Source organism: Phascolarctos cinereus, unplaced genomic scaffold, assembly GCF_003287225.1.
Source record: "Phascolarctos cinereus isolate Bilbo 61053 unplaced genomic scaffold, phaCin_HiC Scaffold_5;HRSCAF=322, whole genome shotgun sequence".
In the NCBI taxonomy this organism is placed as follows: domain Eukaryota; kingdom Metazoa; phylum Chordata; class Mammalia; order Diprotodontia; family Phascolarctidae; genus Phascolarctos; species Phascolarctos cinereus.
Window position 1 is genome coordinate 443,967,941 of NW_027555958.1, and position 24,760 is coordinate 443,992,700.

The 24,760-nt window shown below is 41.7% G+C and overlaps 1 protein-coding gene across 1 annotated transcript in view; it reads left to right on the top strand.

The window, feature by feature from the left end:
• Positions 1 to 24,760, top strand: part of BRDT (bromodomain testis associated) — a 43,555-nt gene that overhangs the window by 4,043 nt on the left and 14,752 nt on the right. The window contains exons 2-12 of the mRNA XM_020975479.2: positions 5,913 to 6,147; positions 7,638 to 7,775; positions 9,370 to 9,484; positions 11,210 to 11,385; positions 11,897 to 12,250; positions 14,535 to 14,663; positions 15,202 to 15,390; positions 16,097 to 16,272; positions 16,381 to 16,670; positions 16,755 to 16,868; positions 16,946 to 17,098. Coding sequence (XP_020831138.1) covers positions 5,959 to 6,147; positions 7,638 to 7,775; positions 9,370 to 9,484; positions 11,210 to 11,385; positions 11,897 to 12,250; positions 14,535 to 14,663; positions 15,202 to 15,390; positions 16,097 to 16,272; positions 16,381 to 16,670; positions 16,755 to 16,868; positions 16,946 to 17,098 — 2,023 coding nt within the window. The 5' untranslated portion in view covers positions 5,913 to 5,958. The remainder of the gene's footprint in view (positions 1 to 5,912; positions 6,148 to 7,637; positions 7,776 to 9,369; positions 9,485 to 11,209; positions 11,386 to 11,896; positions 12,251 to 14,534; positions 14,664 to 15,201; positions 15,391 to 16,096; positions 16,273 to 16,380; positions 16,671 to 16,754; positions 16,869 to 16,945; positions 17,099 to 24,760) is intronic.

Consider the following 24,760-nt stretch of genomic DNA (forward strand, 5'->3'; position numbering starts at 1 on the left):
TGGTGGCAGGAGGAATCTTGAGTGATAGATGGGGAGGAGGGGAGAAGAGGGAAATGTTGGCAAATGGCCTCAATTTTTTTGTGAGGTAAAGATCTCAACTAGGTGTGTGGGGAGATGTTCAAGAATGGGTGAAAAGGTTTGAAAGAGTCCCTGTGCAGAGTGGTATATGTTTTGTTGCTTTTTATTTCCCCCCCTCCCCCAAATAAACAGCCTCTAATTTTATCTTTTTAACTTTCAATGAATTTTGTTCATCTCTATTCTGACTTTTCAGGATTTCTGTTGCAGAGTTAGTTTGGGATTTTTAGATGTTTTTCCACTTCTTTTTTTAGTTGCATGTCCTGTTCATTCTCCCTCCCCCCCCCTCCTCCCCTCTCTCTCTCACTCACACACACAGCATTTTTGGCATTTTTTTTTGTTATTTTCTTACATGAAATTATTATCTTATGTGTATGATTTGTTTTTTGACCCACCCATTCTTCAGGATTAATTTCCAATCAATTTTTAATTCCATTCCAGTGTTTCTCTCCTTATCCTAGGAACATTAATTTCCTTATGAATACTTTTTTTATTACATTATGGTCTATAAATGATTAGTGTGTTATTTCTACATTTGCTTCTGATATTTTTGTGCTCTAATGCATAATTAATTTTTGTAAAGGTACTATTCTTATCTGAGATATATGCATGATCCTTTGTATACTTACTCAGTATTCTCCAGAGCATTTTTATTTAACTTACTCTGAAATTCTGAGCAGGTTCTTTATTTTGTGGTTTTTGTTGTTGTTGTTTTTAGATTTATCTAGGTCTGAGAAGGGGTCAGTTAAGGCCCCCACAGCTAGTTAATATTTATTTCTTCCTAAAAAAAGATTTTAGATGTTATATGTTTGGATGCATTAGTATTGCTGTCTGTTATTGATATCTGTTCATTCTCTATACTTTTCAGCAAAATGTAATTTCCCTTTTTAACTCTTTTAATTAGGTCTATTTATGTTGTTTGTCTGAGATCCTGATTGTTCCTTCTCCTGTGCTTTTTTTTTTTTCAGCAAAAAATTTCACCTCAGCCCCATTTTAATTCTTTCTGTTTCAAATGTGTTTTCTTGTAAATAGGATTCTACTTTATAATTCCTTTTGTTCTTTTTCCATTTTCTGGATGAGTTCACCCATTCACAATTGTAATTGTTAATTATGTTTCTCTCCCTATTTTAAACTTTTACCTTCTCTTTGTTTCCTGGCAGCTATTTAAGGGTTTATTTTGCTTCTGATTAATCTTTCCCCTGAGGCAGCTAGATGGTTTAGTGGATGGAGTGCTGGGCCTGGAGTCTGGAAGACCTAAATTTAAGTCTGGCCTCTGACACTTTACTAGTGTGTGATCCTAGGCGAATCACTTAACTTCTGTTTGCCTGAATCCACTGGAGAAGGAAATGGCAAACCAGTCTTGTCTCGTTGCCAGGAAAACTCCTTGGACTGTGTTGGTGGGGTGTGGTCCATAGGGTCACAAAGAGTCAGGCACAGCTGATGACTGAAGAGCAATAATCCCTCCTTTAATCTACATTCCCTCTTCCTTTTCCTTCCTGTTTCCCTGTTGGGCAAAGTATATATTTGTACCCAACTCTGTGTGTGTGTGTGTGTGTGTTTTCTCTTTTGATCATTTCGAATGACAGTGAGGTTGGTGTCATTTGCCCCCTCCCTCCGTCCTTGTTGTGTAGACTTCATTTCGGCCCCCCAGTTAGGTGGGAATTTATTACCCTGTCCTCTCTCACACCCCAGTTTATTCTTCTTCCTCCCCTTTTTCATTCCTTTATGAGGATCAGAACCATTCCCAAACCCCCTGTCTACTTAGGCACTCCATATGACCCTCTGATAAGACTCTGAGGGGATATATTATGGCGTGTCATCTCTCAAGTCCCTTAGGATTACTTATGTGTATTTACTTCATGGTTCTCTTGTCTCCTGTGTTGGTATGTCAGTTTTATACTCAGCTCTGGTCTTTTTATTAGGAATGCTTGGAAGTCCCATGTTTTATCAGAGGTCTGTGTTTTCCACTCTGTATGATTATGCTCAGTTTTGCTGAGTAAGTTATTCAGGGTTGTAAGCTTAGTTCTCTTGCCTTTTGGAATATCAGATTCCAAGCTCTGCATTCGTTTATTTAGTGGTAGCTAAATCGTGTGAGCCCAATTGTGGTTCCTCAGAATTTGAATTCTTTCTTTCTGGATCTTGAACTAGTTTTTCTTTGACCTGGAAGCTCTGTATTTTGGCCCTAATATTCTTAGGGGTTTTCAGGAGGTGACCAATTGGATTGATTCTTTACTCCAAGACTTCATTCCATCTTGTCACAGAATCCTCCCACCTCCTCATAGCTCTTACCTCTTTATCTCTTATCTTACCTGAACAGTTGTTACAGTCTCTGACACCTTCATTTTCACCACACACACACACACACACACACACACACACACACACACACACACCACACACACACACACACACACACACACACCCTTGACATAGAAAGGAAGCTGCTTTAAGCCCCTGCTACCTTCTGGGTGAACTATTGCCAGACGAATTTTATCTTCCTGCCCCACAACTTTGTCCTTTCCAGTCCATCCTCTGTGCAGCTACTACAGTGATTTTTCTAAAGTGTAGGTCTCACCATGACGCCACTTTAAAATCCAGTAGCTCCCTATTCCCTTTAGGATGAATTATAAATTCCAAAACACTTCACAAGCCAGCCATATTTCATACTATTTAACTAAAATGGCCTTCTGGCCTTTTCTCTCCAAGGGACATTCTGGTCTCTGTGCCTTTGTCTTTGTTGTCCCCTTATGCCTGGAATTCATCTGTCCCCTTTCCCTCCTCCCCTTAGAATGCTTGGTTTCATTCACAACTCCACCCACATGGCACCACCTTGGAGTTACTGCGTCTGGTTTGTACCTGGCTACGTGCATATTGTCTCCCTTGTGGGCCAGAAGCATTTGTTAAGTGCCTACTGTGCGCCCAGCACTGGAGAAGATTATGACCATACAACACAGACTCGGGGTCTATTGGAGGTGTCTCAGAGGGAGGGCACTGGTAGCATTGGGAGGGAGGGTCAGGGGAGATGGAAATAGATTTCTTACAGAAGGGAAGATTTGAGCCGTCTTGAAGCCACATAGTGTCTTTGAGGGCAGGGATGACTTAACTTTTAGGATGGGGGGGGAGATTTTGGGGGGTGTCTGTCTCCTTAGAGCCTAGCACAAAGCTTAGCATACTTAAATATGTGGTTGGTGAATGATTGTAGTTTGAGCTTGGTCATTATAAAGCATTCCACTTTGATCTTGTCATTTGCGTATCTGCTGTTGTAGTCCTGGTACATGTCTGGACCTAAGATTTAGAGCTGAATGGCCCTGAGAACCAATCTCGTCCAGCCCTCTCGTTTTATGCATGAAGAAACTGGTTTAGGGAGGTTAGATGATATGTCTACTTTCTTATTTTTGGCCACAGCTTTCAGGTAGTCCAGTGATTCTTAAATTTATTCTTCTTGATCTCTTTTCCAGATTAGTTGTTTTTGCTATGAGATACTTTGCATTGTCTTTTTTTAGTTTTTTGATGAAAAAAAGTCTTGTTTCATGGTCATTACCTTTATTTACCTTTTATTTGGTCCATTTTAATTTTCAGAGTTTATTGCCTGGGAGAGGTTTTGTACTTCTCATGCTAAGCTGTTGATCATTTCCCTTCCAGTTCTTTCTTCAGAAGCTCTCATTTTTTCCCCCGTTTTTTTCCCTCCAGTACTCTCATCACGTTGGCAGACTTTTTTTTTTTTAATTCCTGGGTCATATCTCCCGGGGATTCTAGTTGAATTTGTGCCCAAATTGTGTTTCTTTGAGTCTATATTTGTGGATGTTTTAGAGTCATTCTTTTCTGAGCATCCTTGACACCATTATAACTTTTTATGGTGGGATTCTTTCTTAGCTTGGTCATTTGTCCAGCCTACTTCCTGACTTCAGCCTTAATGTTAGGCCTGGGCTCTCCATGCTTATGGAGCGAACGTCTGGGCTTTCCCGTGGTTGCTTTCTTGTAGTGTTGAGTTCTGTGGGATCAGGATGTCAAGGACAGCTTAGACTGGGGGCCTGCAGGCTTCCAGTGCTTCCCCTCCTTGAGATCACTGAGTGAAATAGTATTGAGGGAGAGGAGAGGTTTCAGCATGAAGCTTCACTGAAGGAGACAGAAAAGGGGAGTGGCTAGACGTAAAGTAGGAGAGAGATCAGTGTCACAGACATAGAGAGGAGAGTGAGGACTATGGATGTGGAAGCTGTGGGAATGGGGAAATTTGGAAGAAGGCCCTCGGGGAGGGGCTGATAAGTCTGTTTAGGTGTTAGATTGTGAGCTCCTCTTCTACTGGAACATAGCAGGGGCTTAGTGTTTAATTACTGGCTGTTTTCTACAAGTTGAATTTTAAATGCTCATGGACAGTTGGCCATGGAAGCATGGAGTTCAGAAGAGGGAATACGGCTTGTAGACACAGTGTTTGGGGAATCAGTTATATGAATGAGATCACTGGACTCATTAAAGCTAATATGGTGGGCAAGAAAGCATGTAGAAAGAGGATGAAGTCCAGGACAGGCTGTTAGAGGGCATCTAGTGTCTAGGAAGGGTAGGTGGTATTCAGTTGCAGAGGCCAAAGAAGACATGAAAGCTTAGCAAAAGGTGATTTCTGATTTACCCTAGAAGTGATTTTTCTAATGTTCCTGTAACATTTTATTTTGATGAAATAAACAGGAAAACTCAAGCACTGCATTTTAGGTGCTTGACTGAAATGAATAAATAAAAAGCATCTATTAAGCACTCTTATGTTTTATGTGCAAAGCATTGGGGACACAAATAGAAAGGTAAGTTAACATGCAGAGCTCTTTAGTAAGTGTCTAGTGTGTTCCAGGCCCTGTATTAGGCTCTAAGGGAATAGTCTTCCACCCACTCCCTACCCTCCCTAGGAGGAGGTAACGATTAGTTAAGTAGACAGAATACATTCAGAGTTGTTAAATTAGCTTTGAAGGAAGGTAGGGGTTCTTAAGCAGAGGTGAGAGCATTTTACAGAACGATACTTTTTTTCCCTTTAACTCACCCAATTGTAGGAGTTTCCTTGACTATCCATTTTAGTTACAAAGATTTTGTTGTGTTTTTCGGTGGAGCTTGGGGATGGGAAAGACATTTGTTAATTGAAGAATTTCTTTTTTAAAGAGGCAGAAGTGAATGCATTCCATGTGTGGGGAATTTAGAGTAAGAAACGGGAAGAAGACTGAATTGGCTGGGCTTTAGAATAGCACATGAAGAATGTAAAGCTGGCGTATGGAATGTTCAACCGTTAAGATCTTTTTTTCTGTCCAAGTCTTAATTTTTAATTGGTTTGTGATATTGTCTAAAAGACAACTTTACGCTGGCATCCATCTGGAATATTTGTTTAGAAACTAGCCCTTACCTGAGTCTGTCTTTCTTGTAGGGACTCTAACAAACACATTTCAACTCTGCAAATGTTTTTAGGAAAGCAAATGGAAATACTGTGAAAACTGAAATACTAAAACTAAGAACTACCCATCGAACAAACTTTTAGTGACTTTATAGGAAAAAGGCATGTATAAAAAGTCGATGTAGTCTTTGAATGAAAGATCATTAAGTGGCTTCCTATGTGGCAGACACTAAGCACGGGGATACAGACAGAAAAAGGTAGATGGTCTTTGACTTCAAAGAGCTCACTTTGCAATAGCAGAGGGGAGAGCGTCCAGTGCCTCGGTGAGCATTGGAGTCACTGGACTGTGCCTTTGCCAACACTGGTAGTGATCAGACTGTGAATCCCAGACTGGAGGGGCCGGGAGGGGGCTGGAAGCATTGTCATGAGCCTAAGTTAAGCCTGAACACATCTTGCCTCTCTTCCTCCCCAGGATATACGTGTAGGGAAGACAATACCCCACCAGGAAAAGGTTCAGAATGTCTCTGTCCAGTCGACAGATGGCAATTGTCAACCCCCCTCCACCAGAGTACATCAATGCCAAAAAAACTGGCCGTCTCACAAATCAGCTGCAGTACCTGCAGAAGGTCGTCCTGAAGGCTCTGTGGCAGCACAGCTTCTCATGGCCCTTCCAGCAGCCTGTGGATGCTGCCAAGCTCAAGCTCCCGGTGAGTGGGGGATGTTGCCGGGACAGCGTAGGCTCAGGGGGTGGTCAGCATCTGCATGTGGAGGGCATCGGGGCCTGGGAAGCCTGTGATTGTTGCTGTGGGGTCTGGCATTCCCTGGAAACTTGTGGTCAGAGCTGCTAACGCAGCAGGCCCTGTGTTCCTAAGCGTCAGAGACTTTACCTGCAGGACAGATCCTGTCAGGTAGATGAAGCTGTGTCAGCAGTGGTTTTGTCTGCTCCCTTCATACTCTCCAGCTGAGAATTTCTGTAATTCTGGTCACAGGCGTTTTCCCCTAGAAGTGGGTGTTTTAGGTAGGAGTTAGCACAATAGTGTATTAGAAAAGGCCATGTGGTGTGGTGGATAGAGGGCCATGTGCTGTTGGGAAGACCTGAGTTCAAATTCTGCCCCTAATTGGGGCAAGTCACTGAACCTCTCGGTGTTTCCAGGCAACTCTGGAAAAAATCAGCCTAGTTACAGGCCGGCCTGCCAGCGGCTCAGCTTCACGAAGGGAGCTTCTGCACTTGGAAGTTCCCTGTATTGATGAAATCAGAGGTCCAGACCACACATAGAGTAAGAACATGGTACCTAGGAAGCCTCTAGAAGAACATGCAGTAGGATCACTGCCCCCTTCCCAACCCCCCATCCCCCAAAGAGGGAAGGAACCCAAACCAGAAGAAAAAAGGGTTCCTCTCCTTGAAACCAGTAGATCCTTTTTCTGGCCTTAAACTTGTAGTTGGTTTGTCCCAAAGGTGCTGTTAGGGCACCGTATCCTTACAAGCATCATCAGGTAGGGTTGAAACCAGAGGTCACCCAGTCATTGTTAGAGTAGTCTGGGCAGCCTTGGGCCAGGTCAGGCTTCTCAGATTTCTGGAGGCCTCTGCTGAATTCCAGAGCCAGGCTGCTCGATTGTTTTCACACTGCTGTAACCTGGCCAGTTTGAGGGGAGTAGGGGAAGCCATAGGCTCACTTACTAGATCAGTAAGTAACATGAAATATTTAGGACATGGTATGTCGAGCTGTTACCTCTGTCGTCCGAGTTGTCCCCTTACCCCCCACCTGTGACTCCTACCTGAATGAAATGAATTCTTTCAGAAATTGTGGTGCAAATTGTTGTCTTTTGTTAACCAATGTACATTGCAATTATATTTCCTTCTTGAGTAAAATAGACTCGTTTCTGTTACGTTGAGTTTAGTGCCAAGTTTGTCACCAGTCTGCCAGCTTTGGCATAAAGTTGGGTAACCTGTGTAATTCTGTGTATTTTAAAAATTCTGTCTGTATTGTACAGTTGAGCCTCTTTGTGTAAGTACTCCAGCGACAGTCAGACACTGGATCTCTTATTACGAGGCTATTTGGTTTTCAGATCCTGTCTTTACGATGAAACACATTAAGTGTGATGAAAGTTAAATGTTTGCTTCTCTCGTTTGTGCGCCAGTAATTACGGCAGATGTGTTCTTGTTGGCATTCACGTTCTCCTCACTCGAACCCCACAGGACTATTACAGCATCGTTAAGAAGCCAATGGATTTGAGTACAATTAAAAAGCGCTTGGAACATAAATACTATGTGAAAGCATCAGAATGTGTAGACGACTTGAAAACAATGTTCACCAATTGTTATTTGTATAACAAGGTATGTTCTTCTTCCTAATTGTAGTTATTGAGGAGGCGGTCTGCTAGGTCCTAGAAGATAGGTTGTCACTGCAGTGTTAGGTACTGTAGAAATGTGTGCAGTTTACCATTTCAGTTCTCTACGTTGAGTTCATTACTGTTTTCATCCAGTGACTGCTAATAGCTAATATTTATGTATCGCTGTGTGCCAGGCACTCTGCCATGTGCTCACAATCGTTATTTCATTTGGTCCTGGGATACTGGGAAGCAGGTGCTATTATCATCACCCTTTTACAGATGAGGAAACCGAGGCAGACACAGGCTTACTTTGGGTCACACAGCTAGGAAGGGCCTGAGGCTGGGTTTAGAATAACTGAATCCAGGCTTCGGGCTCTTTCCACTGAGCCGCTGACTGCCCCAGGTAGTTACTATTCAGATATTCAACATATATCTGAATCCCTGCTTTGTGCCTCGTATTCAATCTCAGTTCCGTATTTGAGTATGCACTGTGCTGTCACTTTTTCTTTTTTTTCAATTAAGCATTTATTGTATACAGATCATTGTATTGCTCTTGATGCAGAAGTCTACACAGACCTGGTCCCTGTCCTCTCGGAGGCTCCCCCAGTCTTGGTATTCCCCATAGAGACAGAGGGCAGGGTGGAGAGCTGGGAAACTTGTGGGGGTCAGTTACTACCTTCTGTCAGAAGTGTAGTGACTCGCCTGGGCTCAGCCAGGTTGTCAGGACCGGGGGTGGTGTGTGTATGTTTTAGGTAGGTGCTCTATGGAGAGGGGAGGCAGTCATGACCGACTGAAGGAGCTAACGTGCTGCAGAGGAGGCTGGAGGCATCCTCGTCTGCCTGCCTGCTTGTACAGATGAGGAGACAGAGGCTCAGGGAGCATTCAGTGACTTGTCTGAGGTCACTCAGGTAGCATCAGGCGGCCACCCTGTGTGCCATAGAAATAGGAATTAATGGGAACAAGGAGAAGGCAGCACGTTCTAAGTAGAGGGGGGAGAGCATGAGCAAAGGTGGGGAGGCAGGACTGGGGCAGACCAGGAAAGTCAGAGTTTGCTTTGTCGAAGGTTAAACTCACCTTTCCTTGGGCCGGTGTCTCCTCCCTAAGTAAGCTAGAGGTGGACAAGAAGCCAGAGGCCACCAGTCCAAGTGGGAGCTTGGCCAACATCTCCTCTGCCCCAAGGGGTCTGCCCACCTTGGGACAAGAGCATCTGTGTGACGTGGGCTCCGCAGCTGTTTAACCTCTCTGGTCTCCTCCAGCTCTAAGACTCTGCCCCAGTGACCGCTGAAGCTGTGCTTTCTGCCTCTTAATGAATGCTGGGAAGTTCTTCCTTTCCTCCCACATCTGCCTCGCTGTGACTTCTGTTCTTAGTCTAGGCCCTTATTTCTTTATCAGAGACAAAATTGGTGTAATAATTACACAGAGTAATGTGATTTCCATTGAACAGAGAGTCTGTAAAATTCAAATAGAAGTAACATGAGAAGTGGGGTGATTTTTCTGATTTGCTTTTATGAAGCCTTCTGTGGTACACCAAATGCTATGTGTGCAAAATATTGCAATTGTAACTGAATAACAACGTAAATCTTTAATTTGTTTTGTAGCCAGGTGATGACATTGTTCTCATGGCACAAGCCTTAGAGAAGCTGTTTATGCAAAAGATGTCTCAAATGCCTTCAGAAGAGCTAGTAATAGGTGGAAAGGAAAGGAAAAGAAAAGGTAAACAAAACAGGTGGGAGGGAGCCTGATTTGAAAGATTCGTCTGAGTTTGTGTTGTGTTTTGGGTTAAAAATTAAGGGGTTTTTGTCTTAAGTTTTGTTAGGAAGTCTAGCTGTTATGCATTGGATTTTTCTAAGAATCAAAGTCCACGTTAATCATGCACGGCCTTTACCAGCTTCCCGAAGTTTCTTGGTCTCTCTCATACCAGATGGGCTGGCTCATTCTGCTAAAAGAGAAGATAGGCTAACTTTTTGATTTAACTTACTGTTCCCAAAGCCCTGCTTTGGTTCTGATTTTGACCAGGAAGGAGGAACAGTGTGGAACCTTGGTAAAGAACCACCTCGTAGTCCCTACTACCAAGGAGGGGGGAACTCTGGGCATCAGCAGAAATCCCACTTTTCCCAAAAGCATGTTTTGAAATTGCAGAGAAAAAAGTAAGTGTGCTGTCACCTGAGGATAGTACAGGAGGAATGAAGAGGCCCTTAGTAACAAAATTCTCCCGATATGATATAAATAAAATGGCTTCGATAGCCTCATTTTATAATTCCTCGTCAGCAAAGTATCCGAAGGCGTTGGAGTACACCAGTGTTTCTTCATATTAAGGGATACTAAACAGCCAGCTCTAGAAGTAACTCAGGGAACAGCCAGTCCCATGATATAACAGGCTCTTGATTGGGCTTCTCAACTGTCCTTTCAGGTGTCCCAGCTGCCGTTCCCCCCCTCCCCCAACAGGCACTTTGGTCTTCTTGTGTTGTCGGATTCTGACTGATGTTTTTCTAGGAGTTGTGGTATCATGGCTGTCCTCTGGAAATAGCTCATCCCTGAGTTGTGCTTGCATGACCGTTGCCATCAGCACTGCTTAATGAAAACTGGGGTAGCTGGTAGCAGTGTTCATGGAGTTGTTGGGTCCTGTCACCAGGAGCCTTGAAGTGCCAGACACTGCTCTGAGTACTAGACATAGGAACACGGAGAAGGGCTTATGTTATAATATACATCAGACGAGATAAGGGTAAAAGGCTACGTAAATCCTGGTGATGAGGACGGGACTGCTTTTGGCAGCCGTTCTGAAGGAGGGCATTCGGAACTGCCTGCTGGTGATTGGCGGTACAGTGAGACTGTACTCTTTTACATACAAGTCTTCAGAAATCATTTAATTTAGCTTAAATTAAAGAGAGATGTCCAAACTGAGGTAGTCCTCCCATATGTATCCTTGGCCATGACTCTACCCTACCATGATTTAGAACTAACAGGAATCTTGGAACAAAGAAAGGAGAATGTGTTTAAATGTAGCTATCTTAATCCCTTCTTCTTGGAGAAGTACGAGTCTTTATCTTCAACCCTTCTGAGCACTGACCCACTGGAGATGTGCACTTGGGGCAGTTAGCACATTTATGAAGTACCTACGATGTGCCAGCCACTATGCTAGATGCTGGACATCAGTGCAATCATTGCTAGGAAGAGGAAGGCTAGGATCCATCTCCTGAAGAAAGGCCTTTTGTCTTCCATTCAGCTTAAAACAGGGAAGCCTGGAAAGAGTGTTTGGACCAGGAAAAATACTACATCGTAATTTCAGTTGAACTACAAGTTGTTGAAATGTGGATAGAATATGACATCTGGGTTCTGTTTTGTGTGTGTAAAAGTGAATGTATAAAAATGGGGTTCTGAAAGAATTTTGTGTCGATATTTGACTGTTTTGAATACTTTTTTGTTTTTTTTTTAAATTAGGTACTCAGCCATCTTCTGGAGTTTCTGCTATTAAAGAAAAGTCATCCCCCAAGGCATCAGAAATGGTAGCTAAGCAACAAGTGATTCCCTCTTCTGTATGTCCGCAGACATCACTTTCTCCATTGCACGTCGCTGAAGTGGCTGTGCCGAGCTGTGCCACACAGGCTGTACCACAAGTAAGGCAGACAGTCCTTGAAAGATAGAGCTCGATAAACACGGGGATATTGTGCCGTATCATGTCTTAACTATATGTCAAGCAAAAAGTTAAAAGTGAGGTGGCAGTAAAATCAATCTCACACAAACCTTCATTTTTAAAGAACATTTGCTTGAAAATTTTTTCCTATTTTGTTTATTTTTGCAAAGCATTTTTTAATGAAGTTTATGGGGTTTTTTTTGTTTGTTTTTGGCAATTGGGGTTAAGTGACTTGCCCAGGGTCACACAGCTAGTTTGGTCTGTGGCTGGATTTGAGCTCAGATCTTCTTGTGTTCAGAGCTGGTGCTCTGTCCAGTGCGCCATCCAGCTGCCCCCTGATTTTTTAAGAAAGGATTTTTGGACCTTCATTTCAAGTGTTACTCTTAGAATTATTGTCTATTTTTTTCATTTTAAATGCCATAACCTGTATTTTCTGTAAGTTCTGAAGAATTAAGTGCTCTGAGTAATTGGTTAAATTATGGATTTTCTTCTAGGTTAAAAAGGGTGTGAAAAGGAAAGCAGATACTACAACCCCTACAGCTTCCATCGTTACAGCTAGTAGTGAATCTTCACCAACTCCAGTTAAACACAGATTTGCTAAAATACCACTTTCGAAAGAAAAAGTAGTGAAGAATGTTGTACCAGATTCTCAGCAACAACATGAAGTTGTGAAAAGTGTCAAATTAACTGAGCAGTTAACATATTGTAATGAGATTCTTGAAGAAATGTTTGCAAAGAAACACGTAGCATATGCTTGGCCTTTTTATAAACCAGTTGATGTTACTGCTTTAGGACTCCATAATTACTATGATGTTGTTAAAAATCCAATGGACCTTGGAACGATTAGAGTAAGTGGCTTTGTCTTCTGTTTACCTAACCAATGGTCCTTCAGTGTCCTTGTGTCGATAGGTTATGGTTTTATACTGACTTTTGTTTCATCGCTGTAGCTTTGTGAATCCCCACCTTTGTGGTGTTTATCTGTTTCATAATGGATTCCCAACCACTGATCAAAAAGTGGTGTTGCCTGTATTCAGACTGTAGTGATTGTGTCCAGGAGTGAGTGTGTCTGCATCTTGAGTCCATCGTTGCTGTCTGAAGGACTGTTTCATCCTAGGGCCTCTGGTCATCGCTTTCTTCAGAGATGCTGGCCTCGTACAGATGTTCTCCTGGCTGTGCTTACATCACTCTGTATCATTTCATAGTAGCAAGGATTCTCTAAAATGGTTCTTGTCTTCCTTTAATATGGCATAATGATAGTCTCTTATGCTTATATTCCACACTTTGTTCAGGCATTCCCCAATTAAGAGTTACCCCCTTTAATATAATTCTGTGCTCTTGCTTTTCTTTTTTCTCCTTTTAATCTCTCTTCAAGCCCAGGGAAGATCGTTTGCAACTGTTCCTTCCTGAGTTTCCGCCTCTGCACCCTCCACCAGTGTTAGCTTGGTTCCATGTTGAGTTTGACCGTCTTTCTGTGGTCATCTCATTCACCCTTCCTTTGTCCACCTTGAATGAGAATGATGTTCCTTTGAGGCCTGTTTCTCCCATCCCTTCTCTGCTCTTATAGTCCTGTTCCTATGAATCCCAGTTAGGGAAAACAGTTCTGTTCCCTTCCTCCTCTTTACACGAGTATTTCTTTTACCTTCTTTCTCTTCCTAGACCCTCAGAACAAAACCAGTTCCCTTCCAGACCCTCTTTTTTTCTTGTTCAGCTTTCCCAATATCCTTTACAGTCATTAAGATTCTGCAGGAATGCTTGTTTCTTTCCCTTTAGAATATTAGGATAGCATGAGTGCCTGGACCTTTCTAAGCTTCTCTGGACTGTGCAATCCAGAATTCCTACCCAGCTCAAGTCCACCTTTGCAGGGTGAGTGATTCTGACTTGAAAGGCTGTCTCCTTCGCTTTTGGGATGTTGTTTAGAGTGGGAGCTGTCACGTCTTAAGTGATCCTCACCGGGTTTCCTTGCTATGTGAACTGTTTCTTTGGGGAGCTTGTCGTACTCTGAGTTTTGGGCCACAAGATTGCTGGGGACTTTGCTCTTGGGCTTCCTTTAAGAAGTCAGGATGGATTCCTTTTGTTTATGGTTTCTCAAAATACAGTGTCCAGGATATTATTCAGTCCTGGTTTTTAAATAGTCCAGTGATTCTCAAATTATTTCTCCTTGACCTGATTTCCAGGTGAGTTATTTTTGAGACCGTACACCTCTATTTGTGCTTCTGTCTTTGGAAGGCACTGACCGTGTAGTCTGTTTGGTTTTCAGGGACTCCATTTCCTCGAGGAGGTCGGCTCTGTTGTCTCATTCTGTTTTTTAAACCCTTGCTTCGTGTTCTTCCAGGTATTTATGTGGGTTCTTGTGCAGTCCATCACTTTTCCTTCTAGTCTGTGTTGGCAGTTCTCCACTTTGGGGGCATTTCTAGGTTTGCAGTCATTTTTTAGGCTTGTTAGTGTCTGTTTACTCCCCTTTTCGGTTGGAATTCCTGACTTGTGCTTTATGCCTCAGCTGGGCTCTGCCTCCTGTGGTGTTTTTGGGTGGGGTGGTGGTCTGCCCTGGTTGGTCCTGCACTGGGTCACCTCCAAGGTAGGCCCCTCTGGACCTTTGAGGCTGAGAGGGCGGAATATCAAGGCTCCCTCTCCTGCTGCTACTTGTCTTCTGGCTGGATGAAGTCTTTGACTCTAGTTTATTACTGGATTTCTTGGTCTTTATTAGGTTCGGGGCAGATTTCTACATTTTGCTGCCGTAGGTAATTATGGGGGCTAGGGCAGTCTTGCCTCCTCTCAGGCAACTATTCGCATTGTATTATGTTAGCGTTATGTGCACTTCCTCGTCCCGTGTAGTTTACCTTGGATGTTGGGTCGTCTGGTTTAAAGCCTTCTGTTTTTCAGTTGGAACAATATTCCATTGCAGTGATCTGAGTGCATCTTTGGTTATCCGTGCTGTCTGGCCAGCTCCCTGCCTGGTGTGGAGGCGTGTTTGTACCTTGGAGCACGTGGACTTTGAACAAATGTGGTGCTGTCCTTGGATGGTTGAGGAACGGGAGGGGAAATGGTGTGCCAGAACAGTGTGGTGGATGTGCATCGCTGCTTGTGCTAGGATGCTTTTGGAGCTTTAAGTAAATCCTTGAATATTTTTAACAGAAAAAAATGGACAACCAAGAATATAAAGACGCACATGAATTTGCTGCAGATGTTCGGTTAATGTTTATGAATTGCTACAAGTATAACCCACCTGACCATGAGGTGGTATCAATGGCGAGAACCCTTCAGGTGAGATGTTACTTCAAATCTTTCTCTTTTGTTTCATTTTAAGAATATAGTCTGTATTTATATGACTTTTGTAACTAATGTTCATGCATCTTTCCCAAAGAGTTTGGATATGCAGTTTAGCGCTTTAAGGTTTCACTGCCTAAAGTCCCTTTTAATGAAGGGTCCCTTGGTGTGGCTGAGGGTGAAGCACGTGCAGGTGTTCTTGGGGTTCACTGTGTTCAGTGGTTTGTGGGATTGCTTCCTGGGAGCAAGAGGAGGGTAGCCCTCGGTGTAGCATGCTAGTTTTCATTTCACTGAGCAGGAGACCCTTTCAGAAGAGATGAGAAGAACTCCCTGCATGGTTCAAGATCACAGGAATTCAGTCTCCCAGGATTAGAGGGGAAGGAGTTACTAAGGGAGAAATGTATGAGCTAGAACATACTCCCTATGCTTACTGTATGCCTGCTATTGACAGCATCATTCCGCAGGAGCAGTGTTGCTATTAAATGTAAAGTAGACAGGTTTTGTAGGTTGGTGGTTTTTTTTGGGTTTCTTTTAGGATGTTTTTGAGATGCAGTTTGCCAAAATCCCAGATGAACCCATTGAAAGAATGCCTATATGCTACATTAAAAAGGATGTAGCAAAAGCTTTTTGTAGAGAAAGTAGTAGCGATGCTTCCTCTGAGGACAACTCTTCTGAAGAGTCACCTGATGAACGCGTGCAGCGCCTTGCAAAGCTTCAGGAGCAGGTATGTCGCTCGCTGGTCTGCCCCGCGCTGCAGCCGGGCCAGATCAGCAGTGTCATGTTCATGTACTGTTGAGGGTATTTTCTTCAGTTAAATTAGCCAGGTGATTACTTGTGGTTTAGGTGAACAGCCAAAGAAATTCGGAATGGTTGATATTTATTTTAACTAAAAAAAATTTTTATGTTGAGAAATTTCCATGTTGCTAGCTACACTGAGTGATGTCTGATTTTAAGTAGTTTACAAGATATTTCTGAAATGTCTCATGGATGAATGTAGTTTCAAGCTAAAATTATGTAGTATGAATGTAGTTTCAAGTTAAAAAACCCAAAAATATTTCCTTAGTGAACTGCTAGCTATAACCTGTTTTATGGTTAAAATTATAGACTAAATGCATGCTTATTTTAGAAATTTCTTTTTAGTCTGTGGGCAAATTCTGAATCCGTTTTTGAAGTAAAATTTAATTTTTTGTGTCTTTGGTCTGTCTTTTTATTTTGTGTCTGAAAGTTGGAGATTATTAATTTATATTTAAAGGAAAGAGAGATACTTTTTCTTAGGATAATGAATTAATAAAATCAATGTGCAGACGTCAAGGGAATGTGAGGGTCTAAAGTTTCTTTAAGATAATATATCTGAATTTACAGCCCCTTCATTTTTATAATTATCTTTAATGTTCAATTCAAAGTGTTAAATAAACATTTCTCTTTATTAGCTTAAAGCTGTTCATCAACAACTACAAGTTCTGTCTCAAGTACCTTACCATAAGCTAAAGAAAAAGAATGAGAAATCTAAAAGGGGGAAGAAAGAAAAAAAGGAAGTTATGAACAAAGATAAAAGTCAGAGGGAAAATTTTAAGCAAGTAAAACTAAAGAAAAAGCTGAAAACCAGGTGAATTTTTTTCATACGGTTATTCGTTCACATAATTCACCTCTCATATACACACATATATCTCACAGAATTATCTAAGCTTACTAAACTAAGTAAAATTTGTTACAGTCAGCCAAAAAACACCAAGCAACAAATGTTGGCGTATAAATCTGAGGATGAAGACAATGCTAAGCCTATGAATTACGATGAGAAAAGGCAGTTAAGCTTGGACATAAACAAACTCCCCGGAGACAAACTTGGGCAAGTGGTCCACATAATAGAGTCAAGAGAACCATCTTTAAGGAATTCTAATCCTGATGAGATAGAAATTGATTTTGAAACACTAAAAGCATCAACCCTGAGAGAACTGGAAAAATATGTCATGGCCTGTCTGAGAAAGAGACCCAGGAAACTTCATGGTACGTAGCTCTCTCTGCAAATTAGCAGCAGTCTAACTGGTGTTTGCCTTTGGTCGTGCTCACTTTTTGTCCTAAATCATGCAGCTAAGAAAATAACGAAATCCAAAGAAGAGCTTCATTCACAGAAAACACAGGAGTTGGAAAAGCGGTTACTGGATGTCAGTAACCAGTTAAATTCTAGAAAACGCCAAACAAAATGTAGGTGACTGTTTTAAAGTGTTGGTGCGGCCCCTTAATTCTACTGGTAGGTTATTGTCTCTCCCCCTGTTTTCCAGCTGAGAAAACTCAATTGTCCAAGGCCACAGGAGAGGCCACGCGTCTGAGCGAGAGCAGCAGCAGCAGCAGTGCCGGCGGCAGCAGCTCCTCGGGCTCAGGCGGCAGCAGCAGCAGTGAGTCGAGCTCTTCCAATAGCAGTAATTCCGATTCAGGTTAGCTGCCCTTTTTCAGTCTCTCTCTGTAGGTGGCACATCTGTTCCTGAAAGGCTAGAATTGTTCTCTTTAAGGAATGTTTGTTGCATCTAACAGGAAGCTGTGATTTGTACTGCCAAATCCATTCACCTTGTTTTCCATCCCAGGCTTATCTCCCTACCTTGATGTATGTGAACTTGTATAAGTCTCTGATAGGCTTGTAACGTCCAAGAGAGAACTAAGTTGACCAAAACAGGGACAATCGCTTAATAAAACATTTTAAAATGGTTAGATCTGCGTTAGCTTATCACAAAAATAAAGGGTCACTAAAGGCATCTCACATTACAGTGACTGTAATCTGGTTTATCATGTATAGCAAGGTTGTGAAATGTACTCTCTGTTACGGGATACTTCATTCTGAATTGAATTAGTGTTTTGAATTGAGAAACCAACCATTCCTGCAGTTTTTTCTATAATTAGACTTGCCTTTTTTATTCAAATTATAGCAAAATGTTGTGCATTTCAAATGTCAAATTCTTGCTTTTGCTAAATCTGTTACCTCGTATAGTTAAGTTTGAGACAGTTGAGAATTCTGTCCAGAGAAGTAACTCATGCCTCATTCATTGGGCTTTTGCTTCAGAAAATAGTCTTACAGTTCACTCACAATCACTGCCACAAAACTCTAATGAGTTGGCAAAAATTTCAATAAATGTGTCGGACTGAGGTTAAAGCTAAGAATATGGGGCATTTTTTTTAAGCATTGAAAGCTTTCTTTTTCTTTGTTCATAAATGAATTGCATACCAAGTAGCATCAAGGCTGAGCCCTAGTTCATAATATGATATTGTCACATTAAAAATTCTTGCTGTTTGAAAGAATTCTGCCTTACTGGCTTGTAGTAACTATTTCACTTTTAGACATTATTTTTGTTTGAGTTTATGTAATACTGACTTCTGAATTTCACATCCCTCAATTATATTGTGACGACTTTATAATGCAGTTTTCTAGAGTACTGTACATTTTGAACTTTAGTTAAAATTTGTCATGCTGAACAGTTAAAAAAAATTCGGGATCCATTGATATTGTAAAACTTCCCCCTCTCCCCATGTGACTTTTTTAAACAAAAAGCAACCTTCACGAAAATCTAAATTGTATTTAGTATTTTAAAATTGTACTTTACTCTTTGTAATTTTTCATCCAATAAAGAGCTTGTGAACTGATAAGGTAAATTGCTCTGTCTTTTCTTTAGTTGTAAGATTTAAAAACTCCATGTTATAATTTTGACAAATTGCAAAAATCTGCATTTTTCAGCTGCTTTTTTAAAAAAGTACTTTGATTCTTAGAGAAGAGGTGGTCTACACGTATGAAGACTCAAAGTGTACTTACAGGTTTTTGAAATGACGATTATGATGTTGACTGTTGCTCTTTACTTTCAAAATAAACAAAACTGGAGCACCTTATAGCGTATAATCCAGTCTCTTGACTTCAGAGCAAGTCACTTAAATTCTTTGGGCCCCCAGCAGCTCACTAAGGCAATAAATCTCGGAAATAGTGCCTGTTTGCTTTGGAGGAGAGGGCCTTTCCTCCTTGGGAATTCCCTACACCAGTGAAATTGGAAGTCACGGCCTGAACACTCTTTTCTCTTTTGTGCAGGTAGCTCACAGAGGTGTGCTCTTTATCGGCCTTGACTGCATTCCCATCTTTGTCATCTTAAATTGAGTCTGTTTAGGTGTTCGTTTTCTAATTTGCTCTCCAGTTATATCTCGCCTGTTTTCAGTAATTTTAAAAAACTCATTTACGTTGCTCAAGGATTGTGTATAATTTGGTGCTTCTGAATTTCTGCTTTTTTAAAAATTAATACTTCAGGTTAGTGCTGGCATGTGTACACGGTTGGTCACATCACAAAACAATACCACAGTTCTTTTCTATCCAGTTTTGTAATTGGCAAGATAATTAAGTTTCTTGGAAAGACATGTATGTATGTATATGTATATATGCATGCATGTGTGTGTGTGTGTGTGTGTGTATTTGTGCATGCATATACCCAGAGGGTGTAAAGCCCCAAAACGCCCTCTAACTGTCCACTTGCACATGTGAAACTCTTCTGATAAGTTGGAAGGTGACCTTTAATGGAAAAGGTACAGTTAAATTTTGTGTTTGTTTAAATGAAGTAATGTGAAACCAGTAAGTAAGGCAGGGATGCCCTTTTTTCTGTTCTAGACTTGAACCCAGTGAAATCATCCAGAGGTAGATATAAGAAAAAGACTCATCCTATGAAAAGGGACTTCCAGTTCTGTGGTGTAGCTTAGAAAATACATGGTTTTGTTTGTTTGGTGATTTGTTTTTTTTTTTTAATTTGTTTGTAGTCTTAACCTTACACTTTAAAGAGTCCTTAATAGGCAAATATCTTTTCAGGGACAAGCAAGGAGGTTTATTACTAATGATTTCTTATGAATGGTCGTAGTAAATGTTAAAAATTATTAAACACGTCAACACCAAAGGATGTTTTGATGACTTTTCCCAAAGTACAAATTGCAGAGGAATGAAGGATTTCCATAGGAGTGACAGTCCACAAATGTGCTGAACCAGAATCATTTAGTTTTGCATCATCATTCTCTGGCATCAGAAATGCCTGGTTGGAAAAATAAGGGGTTTGGTCTACCAGCAAGATACAAGGAGAACCAGTGACCTCTTCGCTCTCCTGGTGTCCTTGAAATGGCAAGCAGAGGCACCCCTGATGTGAGTGGCCTCCCCCCCTTCCCCGCCCCCCAGGATTTCTGGAAGGACATGGGATGTGAGGAATGGGTGAGCAAGGGTGGGTTGTATCTGCATCGTGGGAGGAAAGCAAGATAGACTTTGGGATGATACTTTAGTATTAGAATGACACAACCCAATTCTGTTCTCTCTTGAAGGTTTGATGTTAAAGATCACAGACTAGTTTTTGTGTTCTGTTACTGTATGTGTGTCATCACATTGTCTTCTTTATTTAAATGGTTTACATCTGACATAAACTTTAAAATTTGAGCTTTTCACTTCGTATTAACCTAGATTAAAATTGGGGAGTTTTGTCTTGAAAGTAAGACTCCTAGGGGCAGCTAGGTGGCGCAGTGGATAGAGCACCGGCCTTGAAATCAGGAGGACCTGAGTTCAAGTCTGGCCTCAGACCAAACACTTGACACTAGCTGTGTGACCCTGGGCAAATCACTTAACCCCAATTGCCTAAAAACAAAAACAAAAAAACCAAAAAAAAAAGTAAGACTCCTATAACATTTGGAAACATACGTGGACCTGAAAAATAAAGATGTTTTGACATTGATCTCTGAGGTAAACAGTTCACAGAAATGGGAAGAGCGCTTCAAAGTACTCCAGTTTCTGTTTGAAGTCTTTTGTAGAAAGATTTCAGCCAAGATAAGACGTCTGTCAGTTTGTGAGGGTGGGCTCTATGATTTTTTTTCCCTATCTCCAAGTACATCTTTAGGTAACTTCTAGCTTTTAGCATTTCCTTCAGTAATGAATGTGGGCAACAGCTAAGAGTCTGTAGACTTCTTCAGACTGCCAGAAGGGGCCCATGAGACAAAGCCCTCCAATGTGCGGTGAAATATTGTTGAGTTTGAGGAGGGCAGGATAACTACCTCAGTGTAATACCCTTTCCATTAAACTAATTAATATCATTAACAAGGTCAGATTCACGACAAGCCAAAAGAGTATGATGCTCTATGTATAGAATGACTCCCAACGTAAATGACTGTGCCATTAAGTGTCAGTCGAGATCCGCCATCTATGCTTGTGAAGGAGGCTCACGGCCCGACATCATATCTGATCAGTGTGGCTTGCTTCTGTGAGGGCTGAGGCTTGTCCAGTGCAGAGGCTTCAAACTCAAAACTGTCAGCTGACTCCTGACTCAGACAACCACAAATTGACGTTATCTATGTTAGATTGATTTTTTTAAAAATGCTTGTTAAATATTTCTCAGTCACATTTTTACCTGATTAGGGTTGCTTCTAGGGAGTTTTGGGAGGACCAGAGTTTGATACCTCTGCCATGGACACCTAAGAAGAGAGTCTAGTATGAGACAAAATGAGGGAACGTAAAACATAACCTGACTTACTGTGGGTGGTTACATTCATGGTGTAATAATCAGCTGGGGCCTATCACTTTGATTAGCAAGGTCGTGCTTTTACCTGAAGTCTCACATCAAGCCCCTTCTGGAGTCACAGGGTCAATTCACATGTTTAAATGAGAGAAATGGAGAAGGAAATTGCCAGCAATATATTCGCTCTTGAATAAACAGCCGAAAAGGGGGGCGTAAAGAAAAATTACATTTAAGCCAGGGTAATCAAGGGTATATAACTTGATCACAGATAAGACCAGCTCATGCTGTGTAAGAAAACAGCTGTATCCTGTACTTTTTAGTGCCACTTTTCTACCCATAGATGATGATCCCCCCTTTTTTTCCAAGAAAATAAGGTGTACTGCGACCACAAATATTGTCAAGGTTTTCATTTATCAGGAAAAGTACTCTATATCATCAAAACTTAAAATGAATATTTTTAAGTTCCTTCCTCCATTTTTTGAGGTTGACTTGATTTCAGAGCTGTGAGCTAAGAAATCAGTTTTTTGAAGCCCTCAACTTTTCTGTTTCATAGTGACTAAATACAATATGAAATAGTTATATCTATTCTTTGAGAAACTAGGACTTAGTTTTAATGGCTGATTACTTTCTTATTCACTAATAGGTCCCTTGGAAGAGAAGGTTGCAATGACATAATCCATTTCTAGGTTTTGGAATATCCCTTATTTGGGAGCATGGGGGCCAGATAAGATAGGTGAACAGGAAGGATGTAGAGATCTAACATGTATCTTTATTATTGTACCTGAATCCAGTCACAGAAAGCTTTTATGAAGTGCTTGCTGTGTGCCAGCCTCTGTGCTAAGCTCTTCGAGTACAAAGAAAGGCAGACGCATAGTCTGTGCCCACAGAGAGCTCACATTATAATGTGGGAGATGATGCACAGGCAACTAAGTACCCCCCCAAGATTTAGCGTGAGTGGGATCTGAATCCAGAAGTGGAGGGGACCAGACAAGGAGCCAGGTGGAGGTGAGCAGGAGAGCCCATTTCAGGAATGGGGGAGCAGCACAACTAATGAAAAGGCCCCGAGTCAGAGTGAGGAGGTAGAAGCTTGTGTGTGAGGCATAGCAAAGGCGGCCAGAGTTGGGGCCGCTTTTGAAAGGAGGCTGGGCTGCAGGGGAGTAGCATGGCCAGACTTCTGCTACGGGGAGACGCTTTGGCTAGGAGGCAGCGGGGAGCAGCTCTAGGCAGGGAATACCCATCAGCCATTGCAGAATAGTCACGGCGTGAAGGGACGGAAGGCCTGTGCAAGCGTGTCAGCAGTCTGAGGACAAAAAGGACCATGTACAAGAGATGTCGTAAAGGTAGAAACAGTGAGATTTAGCAAGAGATTGGATAAATGGGCCAGGTGGAGGACCACCTTCGCTTGTGAGGATGGTGGTACCCTCAACAGGAGCTGGAAGTTAGGATAAGAAAGGATTTGGGGGGGAAGAGGAGGTCAGTTTAGGACATGTTGAACTTGAGGCATTCTCTAGGCAGTTGGAAATGTGAGACTGGAAGTCTAAAAAGAGAAGAAGAGGGTAGGGCTGAGAATCGTCTGCGTAGACATGATCATCGAATCCATGGGAGCCAAGGAGATCGCCCACCAAGCAAGGTAGGAAGGAGGAAGAAGACGAAAGGGCCCAGGATCAAGACCGCCACTGGTATTAGGCATGACCTTGGAGGAAAATCCAGCAAAAAGAAGATGGATAAAAAGTAGTCAGGTAGGAGAGCAGTGTCACAAAAACCTAGAGAGGAAACCCTACCCAGGAAAAGGGGGGTCGGCTGGGTCAAAGGCTGCAGAGAGGTAAAAAAAAAAGGACAAAGATGAAACAAAGGCTGTTAGAGTTGGCTGTTAGAGAAATGGTAATAAGAATGGACCCGGGCCCTGGTGCTTTTCTGCTAAGGGTTGTTAGTTTGTGGGGTTTTTATGTTGTTTTTTTTTTACTTTAAATTTATTTATTTTTATTTTTCAACATTTACTTCCACAAGATTTTGAGTTCAAAATTTTCACCCCATCTCGCCCCTCCCCCCACCCCAAGATCCCTTCCCCTAGTCTGCCTTCCCTTCTATCTCTCGCCCCCTTCTCTTATCCCCCTCTCCTGTTTTCCTGTAGGACAGGATAGATTGCTGTACCCCATTTCCTGTATTTCTTATTTCCCAGTTGTGTGTGAAAATGTTTTTGTTCAAACGTGTGTTTTTAAAACTTTGGGTTCCAAATTTTCTCCCTTCCTCCCTCCCCACCCACCTTCATTGAAAAGTCAAGCAACTCAATATAGGTTATAATGTGCAGTTATGGAAAACACTTCCATAGTAGACATGTTGTGAAAAACTAACTCTTATTTCCCTTAATCCTCTCCAACCCCCCCATTTATTCTATTCTTTCTTTTGACCCTGTCCCTGCTCAGAAGTATTTGGTTCTGATTACCCCCTTTCCCAATCTGCCCCTCTCTCTATTATCCCCCTGCTCTCTTGTCCCCTTCCTCCCCTATTTTCCTGTAGGGTAAGACAGATTTCCATACCCAATTGAGTGTGTATGTTATTTCCTCCTTAAGCCAAATCCTATGAGAATAAGATTCACTCATTGCCTCTCACCTTCCCCTGTTTCCCCTCCACTGTAAGAGCCTTTTCTGGTTTTTTTTTCTTGTGAGATAAGTTACCCAGTTCTACCTCTCCCTTTCTCCTTCTCCCAGTATAATCCTCTCTCACCCTTTAATTTTATTCTCCAGATATCACCCCTTCATCTTCAACTCACCCTGTGCCCCTATCTATCTATCTATCTATCTATCTATCTATCTATCTATCTATCTATCTATCTATTACTACATACATATAATTTTTCCCTCCAACTACCCTAATACTGACAAAGGTCTCATGAGTTATAAATATCATCTTTCCATGCAGGAATGTAAACAGTTCAACTTAATAAGTCTCTTATGATTTCTCTTTCCTGTTTACCTCTTCATGTTCCACTTGAGTCTTGTATTTGAAAGTCAAATTTTCTATTCAGCTCTGGTCTTTTCATCAAGAATGCTTGAAAGTCCTCTATTTCACTGAATGACCATTTTTTCCCCTGAAGGATTATACTCAGTTTTGCTGGGTAGGTGATTCTTGGTTGTAATCCTATCTCCTTTGCCCTCCGGAATATTATATTCCATGCCCTGTGGTCCTTTAATGTAGAAGCTGCTAAATCTTGTGTTATCCTGATTGTGTTTCCACAATACTTGAATTGTTTCTTTCTGGCTGCTTGTAATATTTTCTCCTTGACCTGGGAACTCTGGAATTTGGCTACAATATTCCTAGGAGTTTTCCTTTGGGGATCTCTTTCAGGAGGAGATCGGTGATTCTTTCAATTTCTATTTTGCCCTCTGGTTCTAGAATACCAGGGCAGTTTTCCTTGATAATTTCTTGGAAGACGATGTCTAGGCTCTTTTTTTGATCTTGGCTTTCAGATAGTCCAATAATTTTTAAATTCTCTCTCCTGGATCTATTTTCCAGGTCAGTTGTTTTTCCAATGAGATATTTCACATTGTTTTCTAATTTTTCATTCTTTTGGATTTGTTCTACTGTGTCGTG